The sequence below is a fragment of the Rhinatrema bivittatum genome, chromosome 1, assembly GCF_901001135.1.
Source record: "Rhinatrema bivittatum chromosome 1, aRhiBiv1.1, whole genome shotgun sequence".
NCBI classification, from domain to species: Eukaryota; Metazoa; Chordata; class Amphibia; order Gymnophiona; family Rhinatrematidae; genus Rhinatrema; species Rhinatrema bivittatum.
The window spans coordinates 547,223,983-547,251,762 of record NC_042615.1 but is presented as its reverse complement, the minus strand read 5'-3'; the positions used below and the strand labels follow the sequence as shown (position 1 = coordinate 547,251,762).

Genomic DNA, 27,780 nt, shown 5'->3' with positions numbered 1-27,780 from the left:
TAACAGCTGTGTACATGCAGATAAAGCCTGGCAGTATATCAGAATATGCTAATGTTGGGTGTTTGCTATTTAGAACTTTTAATGTATGCAATATTCTGTCAATTTAATCCACATAAAAACAGGGATAAGCAGTGGATTTCCCCAATTCCACCTTAATAATGGTTTGTGGGCTTTTCAAGAACTTGTCCAATCATTTTTTTTTTTTTTAACTCAGCTGTACTGTCCTCAGCTCTCGAGCTTTTAGCTTGCATACCTATGCAGTCAGTTAAACCTTTTTCCTTCCAAAGCTTAAAAGTATCAGAGAGAACTCAGTTCTTAATACCAAAACATTTATTGAATGATTAATACCCACTGTGAATGATATGGTATCAAGGATAGCCACACAGTTAGCAGACCTGGTACCACTGTGATGAGAATCTCTGAAAGCTCAGTCATAGGCACACTACTGTAGCTGTAATTGCCAGAGTATGGCAAGAACTATCAGCGTATGACAAAGAGAAAACAGAGTGATGGTTCTAAGAGCTGGTAGAAGATATAGGAGAGCTGTTAGGTTGCCAAGAACTTTTTTCCAAAAGAACTCTCTGCAGGAAATAAACTTTCCCAGCCATTCCTTGGGGGAAAGGACCAATATGAAGAATCAAAAGATCACAGGCTAAGAACAGAGAGAGAGAGAGAGGGAACAAACAGGAAAAGATCCAATAGAGATCTCAAAATCATTAAAAAAAAAAACAATCAGGAAGAGGAGTTCTACACATGTAGAGACCATAACCGAAGCAATATCATGCTGATGCATGTGGCAGTTTAATAAGAAAACATATACATACACTGAAGAGGCTATACTTTTACCACATCCTCCAGCAATTAATTCTAGGGTTTAATTATGCATGGAATAAAAAAATATTTCTTAAATGTATTGCCTAGTATCTTCATTGTGTGTCTCATGGTCTTTGTGTTTTTTGAAAGAGTAAACATTACTCGTTCCACTTCACTCATTCTACAGACCTCTATCATATCTCCCCTTAGCTGTCTCTTCTCCAAGCTGAAGAGCCCTAATCTCTTTAACCTTTCCTCATAGAGGAATTCACCCATCCCCTTTAACATTCTGATTCCCTTCTCTGTATCTTTTCTAATCCTACTATATATTTTTTGAGAAGCGGTGACCAGAATTGCACACAAAACAGAGGCATTATGATATTCTCTGTTTTATTCTCCATTCCTTTCCTAATAATTCCTAGCATTCTATTTCTTTCTTCACTGCTGCCACACATTGAGCAGAGGATTTCAACATATCCATGACGCCATCTAGGATCCTTTTCCTGAATGGTAACTTCCAATTTGGAACCTTGCATTGTATAGCTATAAATTGTGTTGTTCTTCCCTATGTGCATCACTTTGAATTTATCCACATTTATCGTCATCTGCCATTTGGATGCCAGTCTCCCAAGGTTCTCTTGCAACTTCTCAAAATCTTCTTTTGATTTAACAACTTTGAATAATTTTGTACCAGCATTACTTGTTCCCATTTTTAGGTCATTTATAAATATTTTCAAAAGTAATAGTCTCAACAGAGATCCCTAGGGAACTTCACTATTCACCTTTCTCCATTGAGAAGACTGACAGTTAAGCTCTATTCCATTTTCACTTAACCAGTTCTCAATCCACAACATAACTGTCTCTTATCTCATGACTTTTTAATTTCCTTAAGAGTCACTAATGTGATCATTTGTAAAGCCTTTCTGAAAATCCAGATACACAATCAACTGGCTCACCTTTATCCACATGTTTATTCATGCCTTCAAAAAAAGTAGCAGAATGGTGGGACAAGATTTCCCTTGACTAAACCCATGTTGGCTCGATCTCAAACTATAATCATTTACATGTTCAGTAATTTCATTCTTTATAATAATTTCAATCATTTTCCTCGTACTGACATCAGGCTCACTGGTCTGTAGTTTCCTTGATCATCAATGGAACCCTTTTTAAAAACTGTCATTACATTGGCCATCTTCCAATCTTCAGGTACTGTAGCTGATTTTAAAGATAATTTACTTTACATCTTCTTCTAGGTTCTCTGAGATTTGTTTCAGTTCCTCTGAATTATCCCCTTTAAATATAACATTTGACATGAGTATCTGTCCTATTTCTTCCTCAGTAAAGACCAAAGCAAATAATTCATTTAATCTATATGCTATCCAGCGGTTCTCAACCGGTGTGTCGCGACACACTAGTGTGTCGCCAAGCACCGGCTGCTGTGTCGCGTGTTCCCGGTCTCTCCCGCTGCTCTTTCTTCCCTGCTGCCGTTGCCGCTGAGCTATCAGCACGTTCAAGCCCAGCGGGAACGGCAGCAGTGCAAAAAAAAAAGCTGTGGCATCCACGGCTAGCTTTTTCTTCTTCCCGCGCCTGCCCCCCCGTGACCCGGAACAGGAAGTGATACGCGGTGCGCGGGAAGGAGAAAGAGCCGTGCCGCGTGATAAAGTAGCAGCGGCGGCTGCAGCATCGGCCCCCGAGCAATTGGCCTGCGGGGGCTGCAGCTACCATTTGTGCTCGGGGAGGGGCAGGGAAGAGGAAGTGAGTGAGAGAAAGAAGCAGCCAGCCTGCGTGTGATTGAGAGCATGTGTGTGAGTGAGAGAAACTGGTCAGAGAGCTGATGTATGTGTATATGTGAGAGACAATGAAAGTGACTGCTCAAGGAGATGACTGATGTGTATGTGAAAGTGTGAGACATTAGTCAGGGAGGTGACTGATGTGTGTGTGTGAGAGAGAGAGAGAAAAAGCATTGAAGTGAGAAATCTGGGTATGTGAGAAAGCATGGGCGTAAGAAGCCTGCTGTTGGGTGGGGGGTGGATGTGTGTGAAAGAAAGCATGGGAGTGAAAAGCCTGATTATGTGAGAGAGAGAGAGCATGGGAGTGGGAAGCCTGTGTGTGTGTGCATGCATGAGAGCGAGAGACTGGTTGGTAAGGTGACGGTGTGTATGAGAGAAAGAGACTGGTGTGTGTGAATATGAGAGAAAGAATGTGATTCAGGGAATGAGAAGCCTGTGCAGTGGAGAGCGAGCATGGAAATGAGAGAGAGACTGGTGTGTGTGTGTATGTATGTGTGTGTAACAGAGAGAAAGTGATTATGGGAATGAGAAGCCTGTGCATGTGGAGAGAACAAGCATGGGAGTGAGAGACTGGTGAGTGTGTGTGAGACAGAGAAAGTGATTATGAGAGTGAGAAGCCCGTATATGTAAGTAGAACACGGGAGTGGGAAGCCTGTGTGTGTGTATGGCATGAGAGGAAACTGTTCAGGAAGGTGACTGGTGTGTGTGTCAAAGACTGTTTGGGAGATGATTGGTGTGTGAGAGACAGAAACTGGTCATGGGGGCATGACTGGTATGGTGTGTGTGTGTGTGAGAGACATGGGCATTAAGGAAGAGGACCATGAGTATAGAGCTTGGCCTCTACTGCTGCTTCTGCTGTGTGCTACGGCCTGCATGGAAGAGGAGTAGGAGAGCTGCTGGAAGGGGTAAGTAAAGGTGGCTTTTTAAGTTTATTTTTCTTGATTGACTGCCATTTTAATTATTTAATATTAAGTGATGTGTCTGCTTTTTTTGAAATATTTTATTGGTGTTTGGAGAATTTTTAATAGTTTTTATGAGTTTTTAATTGTTGGATGTTATTCTGTTCATAGCTGTTTAGAAACATTTATTCTGCTTATTAGTATAGTTTTACAATTATTTCTGTGTTGAGATCTATAGCTGCTTGCTAGTTCTGTTTTCCTAATAGGAGGTGTATTGGTGTTTAGGACCTGATTTAATATTTATAGTGTTGCCTTTTCATAGATAGGGTTGCTCCTGTTTGGGTGTATTCCATAATACAAGTGTAACTGTGTGCGGATTAGTTTATGTGCATTACTACAGATCCTGGGAGTATGTTAGGTCGGTTCTGTGTCTGTTACCGAGATGAGATATTTTACTAGCATGTAAGAGTTTTATCAGTCTTATTTGTTGTGTTTTGTCAAGAGGACATGCATTGGTGGTAAACTGCTGTCTTTTCATAAGTAGGGCTATTGAGCCTGGAAGTAGAAGGAGTTTGAGTTGCTGTTACTGAGATGACACCAGAACCAGAATATCTTTTTTGTAGGGTGAGTTGTTTGGGGAATGTCATAATTCTGCTTTACATCCATTATTTTGGGTCAGGGGGGTTCCCGTGGATGCAAACTGTACTTTTACATCTAGCCCCGTGACGATCATGGGTCAGTGTGTCACGCATGTGAGAACCATCTGTCAGGTGTGTCCCGACAGAAAAAAGGTTGAGAACCACTGTGCTATACAGTAGTTTTGTCCTCCCTTAATGCCCCCTTTTATCCCTCTCTCATCTAATAACCCAACTGACTCCCTCATATTTTCTGTTTCAAATATACCTGAAAATGTTTTTATTATGTGTTTTTGCTTCCATAGTAAGCTTCTTTTCAAATTCTATATTTGCCTTCCTTATCAATGCTTTGCATCTAACTTGCCAGTGCTTATGCTGTTTTCTGTTTTCTTCATTTGGATACTTTTTGCATTTCTTGAAAGATGTTTTAGCTAGAATGGACTCTCTCACCTCACCTTTTAACCAACAGCAGCCATTTGACCTGCCTTCTACCTTTTTCAATGCATGGACTATGTCTGGTTTGAACTTCTAGGATGGTATTTTTAAATATCCATGCCTGATGTAAACAATTTTTACAGTTGTTGCTTTCAGTTTTTTTCCAAACCATTTTCCTCATTTTATCATAGTCTCCCTTTTGAAAGGACTGAAGTAACGGGAAAGAAAGTTTACAAATTTAAAAACAGCTATTGTGCATATTCTTCATTTATTTTACATTTCTTTTTTTAAAGAATGTATTTTGTTTTTTGATCTGGTTCTACTTTGTGATTTTTTACAACAGTCCCTTTCTTTTTTTTTTTTTGATGATTTTTTTTTTTTTTTTACTACTATGGCAACGTTTTTCCCACTTTTCTATACTGTTAGAATTAGTGCAATGTGTTAGATAAAATAAGGTCCACAATCAAAAGCCATAACTGAAAATGAATTTTTTTTTAAATCATGTTATTAGTTGGCAGGTGTTCTAGATATATCCAGATCATGATCTCATTTATGATGCCCAGCTCAGCAATGCTTGAACTGATCCTTTACCCCCTCACCCTGCCGTGTTTCCAAGATACCCCTAGTGAACATGCATGAGCAACATTTGCATATATTGGAGATAGTAGGGTAGATTTTCAAAGGGTTATGTGCGTAACCCCCGAAAACCTACTCCTGCACGCGCAGAGCCTAATTTGCATAGGCTCGGTGGCGCGCGCAAGCCCCGGGATGTGCGTATGTCCCAGGGCTTTAAAAAATGGGTGGGCCAGGGCGTGGCCGGGGGCATGACGGCATTTCAGGGCAGAATTCTCCTGCACAGTGGCCTGTGCCAGGGGATGGCGAGCCGGCAGGCATAACTCAACGAAATAAGATGGGGGGGAGATTTAGGTAGGGCTGGGGGTGGGTTAGATAGGGGAAGGGAGGGAAAGGTGGGGGGGGGACCAAAAAAAAAGTTCCCTCCAAGGCCGCTCCAATTTCGGAGCAATCTTGGAAGGAACGGGGAAAGCCATTGGGACTCCCCTAGGGCTCGGTGCGCGCAAGGTGCACAAGTGTGCACCCCCTTGCGTGCGCCAACCCTGAATTTTATAACATGCGTGCGGCAGCGCGCGCATGTTATAAAATCGGGTGTATATTTATTTGTGTGTGCCGGGTAGTGCGCACAAATGTACCCCACGCGCGTAATATTAGACATCTGCCCCAGTGTATGCAAATATACCTCATGCATATTTAAAGAAAGGTTGAAAACCCAACTGGCTGGGGAAAGGAGAAATAATGTCCAGAGTTAGGTACTTCAGGACACTGTTCCCAGTGTGTGTATGGAGGGGTACAGTTGGGGTGTTCAACATAAGGTAGAGTGCAGCTTTCAGCAGAAAGCAAAAATCGGAATGGCTCAAACTACTGACCCATGGAAACTATAACATTTCCCGTGACATTGTATCTCATATGTTTATTTGTTGCTGTACTCCAGTATTACAACAGAAACCCACAGTGCCACAGACCTGTTGCCAACCACATGAATATATGGGCTGCTTTGAAAGACACACCACAAAATGGACCTGACCATAAGTTTTATAAATGTGTTCTGGCTGCCCATATACCTGAGGTCTTTCTCTTCTGACTCCCTCTGACATAAAAGGTGAACAGGCAGAAGCCAGCAGCATGGTAGAGCTACATCCTGTGCTTTTCATGGCTAAAAGGACCAGCTACACAGAGAACGATCCTTTACCACAGTATTAACAGAGGTGCCTGACCGCTGCATGGACACACTGGACAACACCTTCTCTGAATGTTATAAAAAAAAATTATTTGGGTGCTTTAGAATTTGAAGCAGAAGACTGAATGATTGATGTGTGGGGATGAAGTAAACCCCCCCACCCTGCTTGAGCACAGGGCAAATGAACCGAGATGAGAACTTGTGCAAAATTATCACCCCCCCCCCCCCATCTGCCCTTCATCTACAACATTTGCATTGCTGCAGCTCATTCATCGATGCAACTCCCATCTGCCCTCCCTTCTCAAAACGCTATCACTGAATTTCAAGCCAATCACAAGCTCAGGCCTGGATTAATCAAAAGTTATATTAGGCCTGTGCCTAGGGTAGCAGAAATCTGGAGGGAGGGACTGCAAGCTGGATGAAAATGTGCTGCCTTCCAATAAAAATAATATAAATTATACTAATAAATACAGTGTACAACTACTTTATAGTTTCATAATGTATTCCTTCAGAATTTTAAATTTTTGCCACAGGATCTTCCCCTGACCTGCCACAGGAAATAGGGCGGACTGTGCCTTAGACCTTCTGCCCCCTGTTGTCCAACCCTGGGGAGGGAGGGAGGGAAAAGGCGATGACAGGGGGGGGGAGACAGCACCAAAAGTGCCCTAGGGCGTCAAAATCCTAAATCCGTTATCGCCCAAGCCCTGTCTCTGAGGTCCAAGATCAGCCACACATTGTTCAACATGACCCTAATGTACAGTAAAAACAACAACTGGCAGTTATTGAATGAAATGGGTCCCACAATTTACAATCCTGTGCACAGATCACTTAAAGTGCTTTCAAATGTTGGCATTCGTGTGAAAATAAGAAAAACTCTGAACTTGGCGGGGGGGGGGGGGGAGGGGGGCTATATTTTATAGTCATTTATATTATGTAAAAGATGCATCAGCAAAATAAAAGTTGACTGGTTGCTAAAAAAAAAACAAAAAACAAAATCTGTTTAAAAATAAATTACTGGCAAACACTTAACGACATGTAGAAGCCAGAAGACTGCTGCATAGATACAGCCTGAATTCTAGTGGAACCATGAACAGGGTCAGTACCATGATGCTTACCAGAACTCTTACTGATATGCCACAATTACATACTGTGAAGCTCTGAACTCCTTACCTCTAACCTTGGGCCAGAAGGAAAAAAAAAAAAAATCAGAACAATATCCATCAATCCTGAAATGGGTATTTTCAGCATAACTCACTTGAAGATGTTCATTAATAAAGTAAACACTTCCTGTAGCCAGCAGAGTGAGGAATTAAAGAGGGTTTAGCATCTTTCCCACAAGTGCTGATGGCTTCAAACCACAGCCAGTCCATGGCCATCACGGAGATATCCTGCGGCAACAACTGAACCAAGCCTGGATGGTCACAGGGAACACTGCTGGCACTGTACATACAGGAAGAGTAATATAAGTGGCCCATTAAGGGTTTCGTTTCTCCCATGGGTGATGGGGGAAGTGCTCCTGTAACTCACGAGAGCGCAGTGCCACAAATTACTTACATCAGGCGTCTCTCTCTCCTACATGGGTGAGACTAACTTTTACACAGTTGGCAACATTAATACACGTAAATACATATTGCACAGGTTAAGTGAAAGCTCAGAAACGGATGACCTCACACACTTACCATATACCACATGCTTGGCCACTTGGGATCATTGAAATAAGCGGATGGAGTACTACCAGCTTTATAATCCCTCTTTATCCTTCGTTTAACCACCTGCTGTTGTATCCACTCCACCTGCCCACAGGAAAAAAATAAAAATCAGTTGGTACAGTAAATGTCAGGTTCTTCAGAGATAATCATGAAACATATAAAATACCAGAAAGTTGCCCACTGAAAGCTACCCCAATACATTTGATCTTGTAATCAGTCTGATAGTGGTAAAGCCCGGCTCACCTTGGCATACTGTGCAAAGGCGGACAAACAGCATGAGGAGAATACATTTAATCTGGCTAAATCTAAGCTCCACTAGGTAATATTGATATTCAGTGTTAGCCTAGACCGCCCACCTGCTATCCTCTTGTAAAAAAAAAAAAACACAACATGCACAGATACACAATTCAAGAACAACTAAGCACGGATTTGTTTTTGTTATTTTTTGTATAGCTTTTTTGAAAAGATCCAGTAAACAAAGTACTACTTTGTTTACTGGATCCGCAAATAAAGATTACCATGTCACCCTATAACTCTCTTTACATTTTGGGCTACTGTCCTTTTTTCAAAATATTCAATATATTCAAAACACTCAGTTCAAGAAAAGTGCAACCTAATTGCAAAGAGCGAAAAAGGCCATTCACTGCAGCATGATTAACTCAATTGAGCCTTCAAGAGCTGAACTGTATAGTTAAATGAAAGTATTTTAGTCAGGAAAAAGAAAAAGCATCAGGGTGCTGAACACTCAGCTAAATTACAGTAACAAGCTCAAAAGACAGAGCACAAAAATGGGACCACATCAAACCTTCAAACTACATCTCTGTTCTGTATTCAGTCTAGTATTCAAGGGTTAGCTCTAGTCACTAGGTAGCTGCCAAGTGTATTCCAGCTGAGAGCCCACAGTATTTATTTATTTATTTGTGGTTTGTATTTTGGTCTGCATTTGCTGCAGAAAGCAAAATTACTTAGCTGAAATGGGGATTCTCCATAAACAGCAAGATAAATCAGTCATAATCAGTGGGTGTCATCCTACGGTGCCAATACAAACCCAGAGCTTAGAAGTCTTTCAGAGTGTACCCAGGAATTTCTACAAGCAGTTGCTGCCTCACGAGTCCTTCGGTCTCTTCCAGAGTTTAAAATTTATCTGAGTAGCTGACTTTAGCGAGGCAAGAGTAAAATATATGGCCAATTTATTTTGTTGTCTATGGAAAACCTCTGTTACAGGAAGCAACTTTTGCTTTCTTCATCGACAAGCAGGATTAAATTAGCCATAACCAGTGGGGAGATGTTGCCAAGCAACAACTAACAGACAACTCGGACTCCACCCAGTGGAGAGAGTGGACTACCGGATAAACAGGCAAAGCAGAACATCTTGCCCAAAAGGTTTTGCATCTGCAGGTCATGCTGTCTAGACCAGGAGTCCCCCTAAGGCCACAACCTAGTCGATATTCCAGGATTGCCACAATGAATATGCATGACATCTATTTTCATGCACTGCTTCCATTGTATATGAACAAGGGTTGAAACTTGCTCCAGATTTTCAAGACAGGTTGATCCAGTCCTGGTTTTACCCCACTGCATGCTGGGCCTTATTCTGATTTCCCTATTGCATTCCTTAAGAAAATCAAGACTATAAGTACTTGCATGCAGGGAAGTAAAACCAGGACTGGATCAACCTATCCTGAAAATCTGGAACCAGTTGGAAAACCTAGCGTGAACAGATCTCATGCATATTCATTGTGTAAATCATGAAAACCCTGAACAGCCCTCCTAGATAGTAATGGCATGTGAAAGTGTGAATAGATGACCAAGTAACAGTTTTACACATATCTTCAATGGAAATGGCCCTCAGATAAGTCACTGAAGTTGCTATGGCTCTCACGTGATGAGCCTTAGAAGTCTGAAATCTGTAAATCAGCCAGCACGTTGCAGTGTGCTAGAGTCCACTAGCAAATTTAAAAAAGTTCTCTTTGCAATTGCCCTTCCCAACTTGTTGAGATCAAAGAACACAAACAGTTGAGAAACTTGACAATAAGGCTGAGCCTGCTACAAGTAATATGCTAAGGGCTCTCTTATAGTAGACGATGTGAAAAGCCCTTTCTCCTTTGTGTGCATGTGGTTTTGGAAAGAATATAGGCAGAATATAGGTTGATGTGGAATGTGATATCACTTTTGGAAGAAACTTAAGGTGATCACACAGAACAACTCTGCTGTGGAAAAACTGAAGGTATAACAAATAAGAGACCACAGCCTGTAATTTGCTTACTCTTTGTGCTGAAGTATTGGCTACAAGGAACAACACTTTTCATGTGAGAAACATCAGTTCTCCTGACTCAGGTGGTTCAAAATGTGATTTCATGAGTTGAGCATGGACTACATTAAGGTCCTATGGTGCTGGTGGTTTACTGACTGGAGGATGGGTTTGCCACATTTTCTTCATAGAAACATAGAAGTGACGGCAGAAGAAGACCAACGGCCCATCCAGTCTGCCCAGCAAGCTACGCAGTTTATCCATTTTTTTCCCCCTTTTTTCTCCCTCCCACCCGTCTCTATTGGCTTCCAGCACCCTCCGGCCCCAATTCCCTTCCACCCCTCCACCAATGCAGAGAGCAGCGCCATCCTAGTGAACATCCAGCTCAATCAGGGGTAGCAACTGCCGCAACCAGCAGGCCACACCCCTGCCCCTTACCCACCCCTGTTTTGTTTGCTTGTTTGGTTTTTTTTTTTATTTTTTTGAGATGGCAGCCCTCCATCCTTCCGCTCCGTGAAGGTGGAACACCAACCACTGGCCACTGGCATCCCGCTCCGTGAATGCCTCTGTGGCTACTGCCACTCCGTGCAGTGTTTCGTTGCATGAAAGTGGAACACCAACTACCGGCCACTGGCATCCCGCTCCGTGAATGCCTCAGTGGCTACTGCCGCTCCGTGCAGTGTTTTGCTGCCTGAAGGTGGAACACCAACTACTGGCCACTGGCATCCCGCTCCGTGAATGCCTCAGTGGCTACTGCCGCTCCGTGCAGTGTTTGCTGCCTCCTCTCTATTTATGCCCACTAGACTTGATGGATCCACAGTGTTTATCCCACGCCCCTTTGAAGTCCTTCACAGTTTTAGACTTCACCACTTCCTCCGGAAGGGCATTCCAGGCATCCACCACCCTTTCCGTGAAGAAATACTTCCTGACATTGGTTCTTAGTCTTCCTCCCCGGAGCCTCAGCTCGTGACCTCTGGTTCTGCTGATTTTTTTCCTACGGAAAAGGTTTGTCGTTGTCTTTGGATCATTAAAGTTTTTCAAGTATCTGAAAGTCTGAATCATATCACCCCTGCTCCTCCTTTCCTCCAGGGTGTACATATTTAGATTCTTCAATCTCTCCTCGTACGTCATCCGATGAAGATCCTCCACCTTCCTGGTCGCCCTTCTCTGTACCGCTTCCATCTTGTCTTTGTCTCTTTGTAGATACGGTCTCCAGAACTGAACACAGTACTCCAGGTGAGGCCTCACCAAGGACCTGTACAAGGGGATAATCACTTCCCTTTTCTTACTCGATATTCCTCTCTCTATGCAGCCCAGCATTCTTCTGGCTTTTGCTATCGCCTTGTCGCATTGTTTCGCAGACTTCATATCATTAGACACTATCACCCCAAGGTCCCTCTCCTGCTCCGTGCACATCAGCCTTTCCCCCCCATCAAATACAGTTCATTCGGATTTCCACTCCCCATGTGCATGACTTTGCACTTCTTGGCATTGAATCTCAGCTGCCATATCTTCGACCACTCTTCCAGTTTCCTTAAATCAAGTCTCATTCTCTCCACTCCTTCCGGCGTGTCCACTCTGTTGCAGATCTTAGTGTCATCCGCAAAAAGACAAACCTTACCTTCTATCCCGTCCGCAATGTCGCTCACAAAGATATTGAACAGGACCGGTCCCAATACCGATCCCTGCGGCACACCACTTAAAACCGCTCTCTCTTCAGAGAAAGTACCATTTACCATCACACATTGTCTTCTGTCCGTCAACCAATTTTCAATCCAGGTCACCACCTCGGCACTCACTCCTAAGCTTCTCGTTTTATTCACCAGTCTCCTGTGCGGAACTGTAAAAGAAGGAGCATGATACACCACAATGGCACTGAGATACACCTTGACTAAAGAAATACTGAGGCATAAGATGAAGAGATATTAGATGAAGGTTTCTCTGATTACAAGAGAGGGGAGGCCAGGAGATAGGTTCTCTAAGTGACATGAGACCTATTCTGTTTGAAACTAGGAATTCCTTGTTGAAGTTTTTCTAGCTGAGATTAGAATGTCCTCCACAGCCCTGGGAAGAAGAAACAATTGAGATATTAGTATGCACTCAACATCCACATTATGAGGGCCAAGAATGGAAGATTCATGTGATGGTTTTCTGCCTTCCTGTGTAATGAAATGTGGAGACTCCACCTGCTAGACCAACAGATAGAGGAGGTAAATACTACAGCTAACAAAGCCAAGTCAGAGTCCTGTCCTGTAGAATCTTCTGGATAGTCTTTGTGATGAGTGGAACTAAAGAGTATGCATAGAGCAGACCAGATGCTCTAATTTGGCACAGAAGCACCAATAATTAATCAATCTCATGGAACAGAACCAACCGACCTTCCAACTGTTCTCTGATGTGAACAGGACTATCACATGGACTCTACAATGGAATAACAGGTTGTCCTTAACCACCTAATCTAGGGACCACTTGTGAGGCTGCAGAACTCTGCTGTGTCAGTCTGCCAGAATGTTTTGAACATTCAAACAATAGGTCACCTGGAAATAAAAGCTGTGATGGCATGGCCATGACCAGATCCATACAGCCTCTTCACAGAAAGCATATCAGCCCATGCTTCATTTGTTTATATAAGAACATAAGACTTGCCATATTGGGTCAGACCAAGGGTCCATCAAGCCCAGTATCCTGTTTCCAAAAGTGGCCAATCCAGGTCACAAGTACCTTGCAGGATCCCAAGGGGTAGATGGCTACAATAATACTTATCCCATGGATAAAGTGGATTTCTGAAACTCCATCTTAATAAAGGTTTATGGACTTTTCCTCCAGGAACTTGTCCAAACCTTTTTTAAAACACAGCTACAGTAATAGCTTTTACCACATCCTCTGGAAACGAATTCTAAAGATTAATTATGAGTTGAATAAAAAAATATTTTCTCTTATTAGTTTTAAGTTTATCACTTAGTAACTTCATTGTGTGACACTAGTCTTTGAAAGAGTAAACAAGCAATTAATGTTTACTCGTTCCATTCTACTCATTTTTTAGACCTATATATCTCCCTTCAGCCGTCTCTTCTCCAAGCTGAAGAATCCTAAATTCTTTAGCCTTTCCTCAAAGGGGACTCGTTCCATCCCCTTTATCATTTTGGTAGCCCTTCTCTGTACCTTTTCTAATTCTGGTATATCTTTTTTGAAATGTGGTGACCAGAACTGCATACAATATTCGAGATGAGGTCGCACCATAGAGTGATACAGAGGCATTATGATATTCTCTGTTTTATTCTCCATTCCTTTCCTAATAATTCCTAGCATTCTATTTGATTTCTTGGCTGCTGCTGCACATTGAGCAAATTGAGAACAGAGAAGAGGCTAACTACAGACCGGTCAGCCTCACCTCGGTGGTGGGAAAAGTAATGGAATCACTGTTGAAAGAAAGAAAGAATAGAGAACTATCTACAGTCGCGAGAATTGCTGGACCAGAGGCAGCATGGATTCACCAGGGGAAGATCCTGTCAGACAAATCTGATTGACTTTTTTGACTGGGTAACTAAGGAATTGGATCAAGGAAGAGCGCTAGATGTCATCTACTTAGATTTCAGCAAGGCTTTTGATACGGTCCCGCACAGGAGACTGGTGAATAAAATAAGAAGCTTAGGAGTAAGTGCAGAGGTGGTGACCTGGATTGCAAACTGGTTGACTGACAGAAAACAATGTGTGATGGTAAATGGAACTTACTCTGAAGAGAGAGCGGTGTTGAGCGGAGTGCCGCAGGGATTGGTGTTGGGACCGGTCCTGTTCAATATCTTTGTGAGCGACATTGCGGACGGGATAGAAGGTAAGGTTTGTCTTTTTGCGGATGACACTAAGATCTGCAACAGAGTGGACATGCCGGAAGGAGTGGAGAGAATGAGACGGGATTTAAGGAAGCTGGAAGAATGGTCGAAGATATGGCAGCTGAGATTCAATGCCAAGAAGTGCAGAGTCATGCACATGGGGTGTGGAAATCCGAAAGAACTGTATTCGATGGGGGGAGTAGGGCTGATATGTACGGAGCAGGAGAGAGACCTTGGGGTGATAGTCTCTAATGATCTGAAGTCGGCGAAACAATATGACAAGGCAATAGCTAAAGCCAGAAGAATGCTGGGCTGCATAGAGGAATGTCGAGTAAGAAAAGGGAAGTGATAATCCCCTTGTACAGGTCCTTGGTGAGGCCTCACCTGGAGTACTGTGTTCAGTTCTGGAGACCGTATCTCCAAAGGGACAGAGACAGGATGGAGGCAGTCCAGAGAAGGGCGACCAAAAAGGTGGAAGGTCTTTATAGAATGACTTATGAGGAGAGACTGAAGAATCTAAATATGTACACCCTGGAGGAAAGGAGGAGCAGGGGTGATATGATTCAAACTTTCAGATACTTGAAAGGTTTTAATGATCCAAAGACAATGACAAACCTTTTCCGTTGCAAAAAAATCAGCAGAACCAGGGGTCACGATTTAAATCTCCAGGGAGGAAGACTCAGAACCAATGTCAGGAAGTATTTCTTCACGGAGAGGGTGGTGGATGCCTGGAATGCCCTTCCGGAGGAAGTGGTGAAGACCAAAACTGTGAAGGATTTCAAAGGGGCGTGGGATAAACACTGTGGATCCATAAAGTCTAGAGGATGTGAATGAAGAGAAGAGGCAAGGGGTGGCTTGCTTGCGGGAATGACGGCTACTACCTGGAGATTAATATCTAAAGGATTTGCATTCACAAAAAAGCAGGGGAGTAGCTTGCTTGTTACGGCGGTTACTACCCCAAGTCAAATAAGCCTGATACTTCACTTTCAATGCACATCCAGCATAGCTCTCTCCTTCAACGGCAGGAAAAATGAAGAAAAGATGATTTATATCAGCATCAACCAACAAGGAATGAATTACATAGTCTGGGTAAACAAATAAGCATGGGAGTAGCTGGCTTGTTACGGCGGTTACTACCCCAAATCAAATAAGCCTGATACTTCACTTTCAATGCACATCCAGCATAGCTCTCTGCTTCAACGGCAGAGAGAATGAAGAAAAGATGATTTATATCAGCATCAACCAACAAGGAATGAATTACATAGTCTAGGTAAACAAATAAGCATGGGTGTAGCTTGCTTGTTACGGTGGCTACTACCCCGAATCAATTAAGCATGATACTTGACTTGGAATAAGTATCCAGCGCAGCTCACTGCTTCAGCAACAGAGGGAATTAAGTAAAGAGGATTTTTATTCAGACAACCAACAATGGCTGAATTGCACATGCAGGGTAAACAAATGGGAGTAGTTTGCTTATTACGGCGGTTACTACCCCAAACCAATTAGCTAGATACTTCACTTAGATGCAGCTCCAGCACTGCTGTCTGCATCGATGGTGGGGGTGGAAGGGAATTGGAACCAAAAAGTTACCAATAAGGGCCCTGACTTCAGTGGTCAGAGTAACAGATTATGAAAACAAATAGGTGTGAAAGCTTGCTGGGCAGACTGGATGGGCCGTTTGGTCTTCTTCTGCCGTCACTTCTATGTTTCTATGAATATCACTGACCAGGGACAAGAGGCAAGCAGCATCAAAAGTAGTAACGGGGTGCATTGGGGAAATGATTTTCTTGCTTGGCCAGTCCCTGAAGATAGTGGACAGTGTGGGATTTAAGCATCTGTTGCATCTATTAGCCCCCAATTACAAAGTGCCCTCCAGGACTACATTTAGAAGGCAGGTTATCCCCATCTTCTACAACCAGTGCTGTAGTCACATACAGGTGCAAATGGCTAAGGCAGGTGGGAGTAGCAACCATTTCACCAGCGAAAATTGGGACCAGTGCAAATGACTTGCATACTTACCTTTCCCTGATGGCATGCTGGTGGGACCTGGCTGATGCAGGATCAAGCAGCAACTCTAGTGGGCATTGAGCTTCAGGGTGCAGATGGGCTGTACTGCCAAACCCTTACTTAACCAGCTAAGTGGCAGTAGCTAACCACGACCAGTTAATCAGTTAAATACTGACTTATCCGGCTAAGAGGCAGCAGCTGATCTCAGCCAGATAGCTGGATAAGTACTGACATCCGGTTGAGTGACGTCAGTTAGCCATAGCCAGAAAAATATGATTTATCTAGCTATGATTTTTTTTTTTTTTTATTCTCTACACAGTGCGTTTCTTCCATGGTTCCCTCCCCCCACCCCCCACCCCCCCCTTTTTCCCCCAGAGTTAAAATGTGCTTTTGGTCTTTGCTGAATGTACATTTTACAATTAATGTGCTTTTTTAAGCTCCTGATCATTTGCACAGCATTATCTTACTGCATTGGGAATTTTATAAAAATGTTAATCTGAGCGTTAAACTGCGATGAAAACCAATGCACAGTTTAACGCTCAGATTACTGAATTGGCCTGTGAGATTGGCAATCTGCCGACTGCTGGACAAATAAAAAGAAAAATGATCTATACTCATCATCCAACACACACTCCAGACACTAAGAAATTATTTTCATGAGCTGCACATTTAAACAATCCACTACAGCTGCAAGTTCTTCAAGCCAAAGTGGCATTGTGTTCTTTGCACAAGGGAACTTGACTGGAAAACCAGGAAAAGCCCCAGAGAGGCCAGCAGATCTTTAGATATTAATCTGGGATTCTCTGTTACTTCATGTATGATCTTCTGGTTTGACCTTGGGGTGATCTTGGCAGGACGAGCATTCCTGGGTAGAGTTGTCGTAGCTTTCAACTTTTTCCATTTGTACAACGTCTAACAGTGGATGGACTGAGCCCCAAATGTTTAGAAAACGTCTTATAACCTTGTCCAGACACTTCAGCATCCACCACTGTTTTTCATAGGTCCTCTGAAATTTATTTTGATCATGGCATGATAAGTTCCCACCAACTTTTATGGGGAAGACAAAACTCAAAACATTTTGGTCCTTTATATAGGATAAGAATTCCCAACTCAACTGTGCAGTACTCCGCAGGGTGGTTTACTTGTTTCTCAATAATTTAAGTACTTGATTCTAATTAGCCAATTATTTCAGCTAAGGAAACTAGTGATTCACTTACTATTTATACACACAGATTCTGAATTTGTCTTACTGTTCCTACCTTGCACATTACTGCATCTCAAGTAACAGGGGATTGTTTAATTTATAGCCTTTTTTTATTGCATAAGCAAAGACTGATTTCAATTAAACAAGGGTATCACAGACCTCGTAATTCTTATTATTATACTTAGATTTCACAAAAACTTTTTTTCAGCACTGTACACTTCTATCATTTCTACTCCGCATTACCATGGAGTGGGCCCACGTGCCGCCCCCCTTTTAATAACAGCTTGCTCTCTCTTTGCTTGGGCATCTCTCATACAACCTTGGCCACCCCAGACGTCTAGCCCCAGTTAACAGGCAAGCAATGCCAGCAATCCAGAGTTTCTAACTGGCTCCTTCTGCCACCAGCTGTTTGAACTGGATATGCTCTTTAAATTTCTAAAAATGACCGTGTGCTTCAAACAGCTGATCTCACAGATTGGCAAAAGCACACACATAGTGGAAAAAAAAAACACAGAGTTGCTGCAGAAATCCAGGTGGATCAAGATCGGGCTTGGGAATGGTTAAGGAGAGGAGAGCTTAGACCTGAAAATGAGAGATTAATAACTATAGCACAGGATAATAGATTACAGACAAGCCAGCATAGAAAAAAAATACAGTAAAAGATAAAATGCAGACTGTAAAACAGAGCTAGAAATGCTTAGTAAACCCTGCTTAAGGTAGCTACTATATACCACAAGGAGCATAAAAGTATTTGTTTATCCTGGGGCTGGCTCAGATTTTCTATGCTCTCAGTCTCTTTCACCTCAGGGCTAGATTCTTTTAATGGGCGAAGGGAAGGAAATTCTCCTTCAAAACCTTAGGTGGCAGGAGTGACACTTTCCTTGGAAGAGGTATGCCTTCTGCGTTTCCCCTTTGTGGATTTGAGTGCCAAACAAACAACTCCGGAAACTCATTGCAAGTATCCAAAAACCACCAAGTTTGTTGAAAAAGCAATGACACAAATCAGATCAGCTTTCAATTCTCAGCAGGCATTTACAATTCTTAAATCTTTATCTGTGTAAGGGTTTCTCTCTTTCTCTACCAGGACTGGGGAAACCCTTACCCAGTCCTAAGAAAGGTACCCCAGATGGACAGGGGTGTTCTACTTTAGGATGAAAACTAACAGGAAAAAATGGTGACAATAGAAGAGAACTGGAAGCCTCATCTGCATAATGTTCCCAGCATCCCTCAGGAGAGGACTCCAGAAGTCACAGCAAGCGATCCAGGCTTTGAACTCCACAGCCCAGCTTCCAGAGGTCCCGCACTCCATGCAGTAGAAGAGAACCGGGAGCAGAACTCAAACCTCTCAATCCAGTGGTAGCATTAAGAGAAGATCATCTTGCTGGTGGCTGAAGAAGATTGGTAAGTACAGCTTTGGGAAATCTTAGGACTTAAAAGTTTGGAGAGAGGTGAAATAGTGGGGTATATTCTTTAGAGTTTGTGTGTCTCTGAGATAATAAGCAAGCCAGAGGGAATCAATTCCAATGTATGTCCTTCCCCTTCCACCTACAGCTCATACTTTGATTTTTAATGGAGAGTGTCTGTTGCCTACAAATCAATCAGGCTCCTATCTAAATCATACTTTTGCACCAGCCCTTATCGAGAGTTTAATCATCCCCTTGTAGGTCACTTCCAGATGAATACACCAATAAATTTAAAGGATTCTAATTGTACACATTCCAACTCCCATAGCAACCAAAACTTAAATAGGAACAACAAAATTAAGATGAAGGCAGCAGTCAGAAATAAGAGGGGGGCTTTCCAGTCTTTTACATCGCATTCACATGTATGATTTTTTTCCCCACCGGTGAGAGGTTGAATGTGTGCACCCGATGCAAAGAGTTTCTGGCTCTCAGAGAACAAATCCAATCTCTGAAGGCTAGAGTGGCAGAACTGGAGGAGCTGAGGCAGACAGAAGTACATTGATGAGACCTTCAGGGACATAGTAGCAAAGTCCCAAATCCTGTCTGGCAACCCCAGTGCTGCCTTGGATCAGAAAGGACTCCCAGTTGCAAAGCATCACCCTGGAGTAGCAGGAAGTGATCCTGTAGCAAGGACCTGCTCCCCAGGTGACGCACTGTCCTCTCACACAGAGGATGAGTCTCCCGGGGCTACTGCCCAGAAGGGAAGGGTTAGGTCAGTTGTCATAGCTGGCAATTCAATTATTAGAAATGTAGATAGATGGGTAGCTGGTGGGCATGAGGACCACCTGGCAACCTGCCTGCCAGGTGCGAAGGTGGCAGATGTCACACGTCACCAAGATAGGAGGAGGAGCCGGCTGTCGTGGTACATGTGGGCACCAATGACATAGGAAAATAAGGGAGGGATATTCTGGAAACCAAATTTAGGATTTTAGTGGCTGGATTCAGTGCCCATGACGGCAGTGTTCGATAAGGAGCCCTGGTGCAGGGCCCCTGGCCTAGAGCCATGATTGCAATGATCGACAGTTATTTTGCGTAGGAGAGATATAAAATAGGGGAAAAATCCCCAAGTAGTTGCAAATGACCCCAAGCCTAATTCCAATTCAGTGAAAGTACAAAGGAGTGGGGGAAATATACTGCTGAGTTAAAAAATATATATAATATATATCAAGGAAGAATGCAAACCATGCAGGAGGAAGAGGTGCCAGTGCTGAACTAGAAGCACTTCAGCTACCTTCCTGCTGGAATATGGGGTAAAATGACCAGATCCTCTGCATATAACAGGTATATCAGCTCAAATTATTTAATTTCATCCTTGGAGGATCTCTCCAATAGAATGAGATCACTTATGTAGGATGTTAAAGAGAATAGGCTTGAGGCTATAGACATGTCTTACTCCTTATGCCACAGGTTTTCCTGTGCTCCAAAATCCCTTGCTATGGCCCTAGCCACATGCATAGCAATGGTGCAGAAATGTGCACAGCATGCTGCGTGCAAATAAGGCAGGCAACCATGCTGTTGGGGTGGGCATATGATGTGGAATTGTCAGTTGGAGGGGAGGCAAGTCCAATACTTCAGCCTAGAAATACTATTAGAGTGGCAAAATTCAGGGGATGGCACATGAAGATGAAGACTTGCCACATCCCACTTATTCCAGGTTCCCAGTGACTTGAGGGATGGAAGATCTGCCACCTTCCATGGTTCTAAGCCCTGTTGTCCTGCAGGACCTTCTTGCCTCACTGATGCTTCTAGCTCCCCAGAAGTGGATCAGCTTTGCACCGCCAAGCTACGTAACCTTTGGAAATCAAAAATGTTTTGTTTTTTTTAATGATAATAAGATGGCCTTGTCAAGCAACTCTGGCCAAACTTTATCAGCATAAATTCAAATAATTTTGTAATTAATGTTATGCTGCATCCAGGTGCAATATATGTGCTCTTACTATTGTCAGCTGTCAGTACTTTAAATGTATGGGGTAAATATATAGGAACTGAAGGTCCACCACTTTTGTTGTACAACGGAAATGTCTCCAGTGGAAAGTGATCAGCTTTGCACCAAGTAACCAAAGTTCTCATTTTATACATGTGGGATTAGGAAACAACTTTGGCCATTAACAGTCCGAAAGAGTACTCTGTATGCGATAAGAGACAGATTAAATAAAGAATGGAGCTCACTCAGTACAAGAAACATACAAGGAATAAAAGCATAAAGAATGATCTGATCATTCAGAAGGCAGTTTAACTGGAATTCTCCCCCCATCACCCCAAAGTGACAGTGACCAACTTCGATAAGGACAACCGTGGAGGAAACCATTCCTGCTGAATAATGCCAAAGCTGCAAGCAATGTTTTAGAAGTTACCGGTTAAGACTGCATGGCTCAAATTACAGGTGACATCAAACAATGACCCTGTTGCAATTCCGTGTTTGCAATGATCCTGCTGAATAGAAAATCAAACATCACAACAGATTATGTTATACATGGAATTGCATAAAATAAATATGCCGATTTCTCTAATTCTAAGAAACAGTTTGGCAATAAGAATGCATATGCAGCCTCTGTACAATATTTTCAGGTGCTCTATTACATACAGGAGCCCCAAATTAATTAGGGATGTGCTGTTAAGTCTATGTGAAACAGTATGCAAAATCCCCTTGGGTGTGTCTCTTCTCTAGACTTGAGAACTGAGAATGCAGGAAGAAGCTCAGCAGTGAATACCTTCCCTGTACAGCTCCTGTAACATCATAGAAGACTCCAGTCTCTCATCAGGCTCCTAGCCTGGGCTTTCCAAACAATCCTCAGAGGTTCATGCAGGACAATCCGTTGCCTCTCCTCCTTACAGAAATCATCTCTAGCATGTGACTTTTGGTTAATCACAGTCCTCAATCTTCCTTAACCGAGTACTGAGGTAGACAGAGACAGAACGTTTTGCATAGGGGAAAAATGGCCATAGACAACTTAATCCATTCAGAAAGCAAGGGAATGGAGTATTATGTACCATGCTTGTTTGGTGGGTCCATGTAGGTAGCTAAGGATGGTTTCAATGACTGAAAACATGCCACTAATTTGAGCAAACCTTCAGCAAAGGTTCAACACAACCAGCAAGAAACTGCAGAGAGTTGATTATGGATATCAGAATAGAAGAATTAGAACAGTTCACTGAGTAATTTTGTGAGATACACAAATGAAGAATTCAACACCTATGAGATGATAGCTATATGTAAATCCAGTATTATGATGCAATATGGTAGACCAGATGCAAATAGTCAGGTTAAGAGCCTCAAAAAGAGAAGAGAAGTACTGCATACAAAACTTTCTATGGAAGGTTAGACTTCCTCAAGGATATGTGAGCAGTGATTGATCTCACTGACAAAGGAGTATTTTGACAAAGAATTCCTCCATTTCCAAGATCAGCTAAAGAGTACAGATGAAGAATGGCGCTAATTGCAGCAGATATACAGCAAACTACATGCAAAGGATCTTCTCTGTGTGTGTTCCATCATGGACACTGCCATTAGAATTCTCTTTGCCATGCCTGCTAAGAACGGTTCAGTACAGCATGATTTCTCAGCACTCTTAACATGTAAAAACATTCCTAAAGTTTAGAAAATAAAAAGATTCAATATGGTTTCATAGCAGTTCACAGCATGGTACGCTCCATCAGAAATAATTTTCACTCTTGATATTTCCTCTTTTTTTGTATTATGGGCTGGAAGAGGAACGCTAAGTATTAGTCTTACCCTGCGGCCATGTCAGTGCTTCCCCAGTCTGGCCCAATGGATATCCATGTTGTCCGAGGCCTCCCTCTGCTGGTGTCTCATCCGTTGGAGAGTTCAGAAGGGGAAAATAGGATCCTATCTCCCCCAGGCTCTTTTACATCTCTAAGCCCGGCAGATAGACTTGCTCCCCCAGACCTAGCAGTAGTGCAAACCTACTCAGGAGGAGTCACAGGCTGCTATTGCCGGACAGAGTCCTCAGATGGGAGGGGCCACCAGGGAGAGCAGCCCTGCAGCAATGAGCAGCCTTAATGCTGCCGGTCTGGGGTAAAGGCAAGCTGGAACTACTAAGAATGGAGCCATTCCTGTGATTTCTTCAGTTTCACAATCCACTTCTTCTTTATCTGTGTTGGTTGTGAGCAGGGTCCGTATGGCAAGACCAGTTTCCTTTACTCTTGAGTCTATTTGGGACGCTATAGAAAGTTGGGGAAACTAACTACGCAGCTGACTCCTTTGGTGGCAAAATCAATGGAATTCAACAAAAGGATTCAGTACCTTGAGAACACTGTTTCTACAATGGTGCAGCACTGTTCTACTATTGTTACTGATCTTCAGCAATCCATTATAAAAGAAAATTCTATCAGCCCGATTTTAAAAGGGCCACACGTGTAAAAAAAAAACAAGAGTTATGCATGTGGTCGGCCCTTGCACGCTGAGCACATTTTAGAACAGGCCTGGGTATGTGCATAACTCATACCGAAATGCTGGGACCTGCAAAGGGGGCAGGCTGGGGAGTGAGCCAGGGAAGCGCAAGCCAGCAGCCGGCCAACGCATAGAGATTACTTCTGCTCCCGGGGAGCAGTAACTATTGAAATAAAAAAAAAAATTAGTGATAGATAGGATTAAGCTAAGGGTCGGAGAGGAGAGGGGAAGAGATAGGAAGGGTAGGGTTAGGGATAGGAAAGTTCCTTCCCAGTGCACTCCTTAATCGGAGCAGACTGGGAGGGAACTGGGGGAGGCCCGATTGCATCACCATGCGTATTTTTCTAAAATCCCCCCCCCCTGCACACATGAGTCGCAGGCCGCCCACACATGCACGTATGGATTTTAAAATCCAGCGCGCATGTGCGCGCAGCCATCGGATTTATAACATGCGAGCGCATGTTATAAACCTGGTGCGTCCATGTGCGCGCGCCAGGAACCAAGCGTACATGGATGCGTGCACACGGGTCTTAAAATCGAACCCTATTTTTTCAGCAAAAAATGGAAAATATTGAAAATACTCTCAGGAACAGGAATCGTCACTTCATTAATATTCCCAAAGTGCCTCTTATTTCTCCTAGAGATATGTTTAAAAGGTACATGCTTGAGGTTTTACAAAATTCCTGAATAGATTCTTCCTATATCTAAGTTCCATTTTCCTCCTTTTAAGAGAAAAGGGAACAGAGATGGGACCCCACGAGTTATCCCCAATCTCTAAGAGAGAAACTAATCTGGATGTGTCTACTTTACTTGAAACATTGGCTACTCTAATTGTGATATGTGCGCTGGAACCTGATTAAGATTGGCTATTGAAGCTTTTTTTCAGGCACTGTTCAGAATCCTTCTTACAGCTTAAAGTTAAAGCATTTCCAGATGTTGCTAAGCAAACTCAGAAAAAGCAGAAACAATTTCTCTTTATATTACCAAAGGTTTTACATCTTGGTGGAACCTTTTTTCTAAAATTTCCATGTAAATGCTATGTGAAATGTAGAAATGCTTCCTATATTTTCTTAGATCTTAGTCATTTGACAGAGTTTCTTAAGAATAAATTTATCAACTCCTTCTTAGCATTACTCCTGTTGCGTATGACAGGTTGCTTAATTTGAATATGTAAGGTCACTGTTACTGCTATTTCCTTAGGTTGCGGAGTGAATCTGCTCTTATTTGGGGACTAAAGTATGTTGACAAAATTGTTTAATTTTTTTTTTTTAATTCTTTCTTTATTGAACTTTTACATTACAGATACAAAGTAATACTTTGTTAAAGAAATATAGAGAGTACAATTTAAGAAACATTTTTTCCAATCAGTTATCTATTACCACACCATATTTCAATCTCTCCATCATAGAGGTAAACTTGGAGGGGGAGGACCAAAGGAAATAATAAATCAAAGAGGCGATCAATAAACTATATCATAAAAAGAAATTGCAGCATGAGCATATCCCCACTTTACATCTAATTATGACCCACCAGGATTCATAGCTGGTACAATTTGTTGTGTCCGGTCTCAGACGGATTCATCTGGCATGCCTCACCTCTATTTCAGCCTTCCCACCAGCCTCGGGAGAATGGCGTCCGTGGCGCCTCCTTGCCACACCTTCCGGCTTCCCCGGAGCGGCTCTGGTGCGGCGTCCCGCCATGTTGACCTGAGGCCTCCTAGGGCGCGCACGCACGCCTCACATCTTGTAGCAGTGTTGGCACAAACCTCGGGAGTGTCCCCCTCGAGTGAAGTCACTGCTTCCTTCTTCAATAGGTTGCCCACTTGCCGACTCTCGCCGAGTTAGCAACAGATTGGATTTGTTCCTGTCTGAAGCTGCTCTGCCGCTTCTACTCTGCTGGAAGCTACCTTCACCCTCCGGAGTTCTACTAACCTGGGTACTTGCTCTTCGAGGGCCTGTGTCTCTATCCTGGTGCCTGCTACCAATTCCTTCAACCTGCTGGAACACTACCTATCAGCTACAGAGAATGAGTACTACTTCTCCCAGTCTGTCCATCTATAGCTCCTCACTGCCCGTCTGCATCGGGCCCTACACCACCATTGTGGAACCGGTCTCCTCTGCCGAGGATCACAGACTGTTGATATCTATCCTCTCTCTACTGCTCATTGGGAACTCTATCTACTCAGCTACCAGGGAGTGTGTTATAACATCTGCCAGTCTGTCTCTCCTACAGTGCCTTACTGGAGATCTGCATCGGGACCTTACACCACCATTGTGGGACGGGTCTCCCACGCCAAGGATCATAGACTGTTGCTATCTAATCCACTCTCTACTGCCACCTCTGGTGAACCAGACAAGCTATATAATAAAAGATATATTCTTTGTGTTTGTGCATCTGAGTCTAGCCCGGTGCTACATTCCCTACGGGGCTCCTCCCCGTAGGAGATACCACCACTGTCTCCCCTGAGAATCCACCAAACACCTTATTTATTATTATTATTAATTGTAAACCGGCATGATGCGATATCCATTGCGAATGCCGGTATAGAAAAACGTAAAATAAATAAATAAATAAAAAATAACACAATTACTCTAGCATCCAAGAATTCTCTCAACTGTTCAGGGCTAAAAAAAATATAGGTATTATTATGTAGCTTAACTATGCATTTACATGGGAAATGCAAGAGAAAACTCGCTCCATGAGAAACTTCAGATTTCAAATTCAGGAAAGCCTTCCGGCGTAACTGGGTGGGGACCTAGCCAAGTCTGGATAGACATGTACTATATCCCCAGAAAGGAAACATTAATACTTTAAAGTAATAACGCATAATCAAGCTTATAGCTTGCTCAGTAAAAAAAAAGAAACCAAGAGTGTTGATATAGTAGTAACTTCTATAACTGCGTTTTCCAGATAATCAGTCAAATTGGAAATATTTCCTTCATTATTAGGCCATGGCAAAACTTCCTTTTGCGATAGACACACTGCCTTTTTTATAGCTGGAACCATATCCACCGATATCTTTAATATTTCTGTTAGATATTTCTTTAGTTAAAAGAGGCAATTCTCCAGATACTTTTGGAAAGTTAAGCAGCCGCAAATTCAAAAGATGCAATGAATTCTCCAAAAATTCTAACCTCCTCACAGATGTCATTCGCTCACGAATTATGACAGCATTAGTGTCTTTCAAACTTTTAACATCTTCTTCTAATTTCTTAATAAATGCCAAATGCTCTTGTAAAATTCATTGATGATCTTCAGCAACCATATCCACTTTTACTGACACAGCGTCTAAATGTAGAGTTTGTTCTTTGAAATTTAGGGACATACCTGCTATTAAGTCCTGTACGGACTCCAGAGTTACAACTGCTGGTCTTATAATCTCCTGAGGTAAATGTTTCACTATTCCACTTCCCATAGCACAGGTATTCCCACTAGATGTCTCCGGGGAAACGTCCCCACTTCCTCCACCCTTTTCCATGGGGGCCTCCAGGCTCTGTGTTAGATTAGGAAACAATACCGAATCTGGAACAACGCTAGTGGCTCCCTCCGGCTGAGGCTGACTAGTCGGGTCTCCTCTCAGGGCCTCAGTGGCATGAACGTCACCAGATGGAGAGGCAATCAGCTGTTGTCATGGGTCCGGAGGGCTCAAAGATATTTTCCCTAGAGAAAACAGATCTCCTCTCTCTGTTCCTCCAACAGGGAAAGATGCCCTCAACTCAATAATGGGGGGGTCATGAACGCGATGATATATCGCTGGTCTGCAGGGAGAGTGGGTTTGGAGGGATACACCCTAACCTTCCCCTTCCTCTTATGCGGCATTTGCATGTTACAGAAAAACAAAAAAAGGTAATTCTTGAGGAAACTGCAGAGCAGCACTGTTCACGTCTTCTCATGCGGCCATTTTGGATCTGCCCCCTTAATTTTCTATTTACATAAAGTCTTCAATATGATTATTTCTAGTTCAGCTCTGGATTTCTGTATCAAGACTATGGATTTCTATAGGCAAATGAAATTTATAAATTAAAAAAAAAGCCAGAAGACTACAAATACTCTGGCTGTTCTCAGCATTAAATTTGATCCGATAAATTCTTTATTGCATGATGACATCAACAGCCTCACTGAGCAGAAGGTGCAAGCAATGTTTTCGGCATGGAATAACAAACGTAAATAAATCATTTACTCTAATCTGTGACATTTTATTTTCATTTCTTTCTTTAATTTGAAATGGTCTTTAAATAACAACATTGGTGTTGTGCTATCTTCCTAGGAAGGAGGTGATGAGGGCAGTGGCACCAGCAGTTTTCTAGGGTTGACAAAAACCTAGATGGCAGCAATGCCAAATTTATTTGTGGTCCTTCTCCATATCCTGCTTCAGTGAACTATGAACAAAATTATTTCTTCCATATTGCTGCTTGTTTGTCACTCTCCACAAATTCCTCCTTTTCACTTCTGAGGTGGTATAAGACCTAGCACATCCTCCTTTCATGGACATATCTGAAAAAAAAAATCTTATCACCTTGTTTTACTGTATTAGCTCTTTTTCCATTCCCATTCACACCTTTGCTGTTCTGCCTGCTTCC

General features: G+C 42.7%; 1 protein-coding gene across 2 annotated transcripts in view; it reads right to left on the bottom strand.

The window, feature by feature from the left end:
* The window catches only part of PCSK5 (proprotein convertase subtilisin/kexin type 5), an 893,215-nt gene that overhangs the window by 721,329 nt on the left and 144,106 nt on the right, over positions 1–27,780 (bottom strand). For both annotated transcript variants that reach the window (XM_029616187.1, XM_029616196.1), the window contains exon 3: positions 8,005–8,118. In XM_029616187.1, coding sequence (XP_029472047.1) covers positions 8,005–8,118 — 114 coding nt within the window. The remainder of the gene's footprint in view (positions 1–8,004; positions 8,119–27,780) is intronic.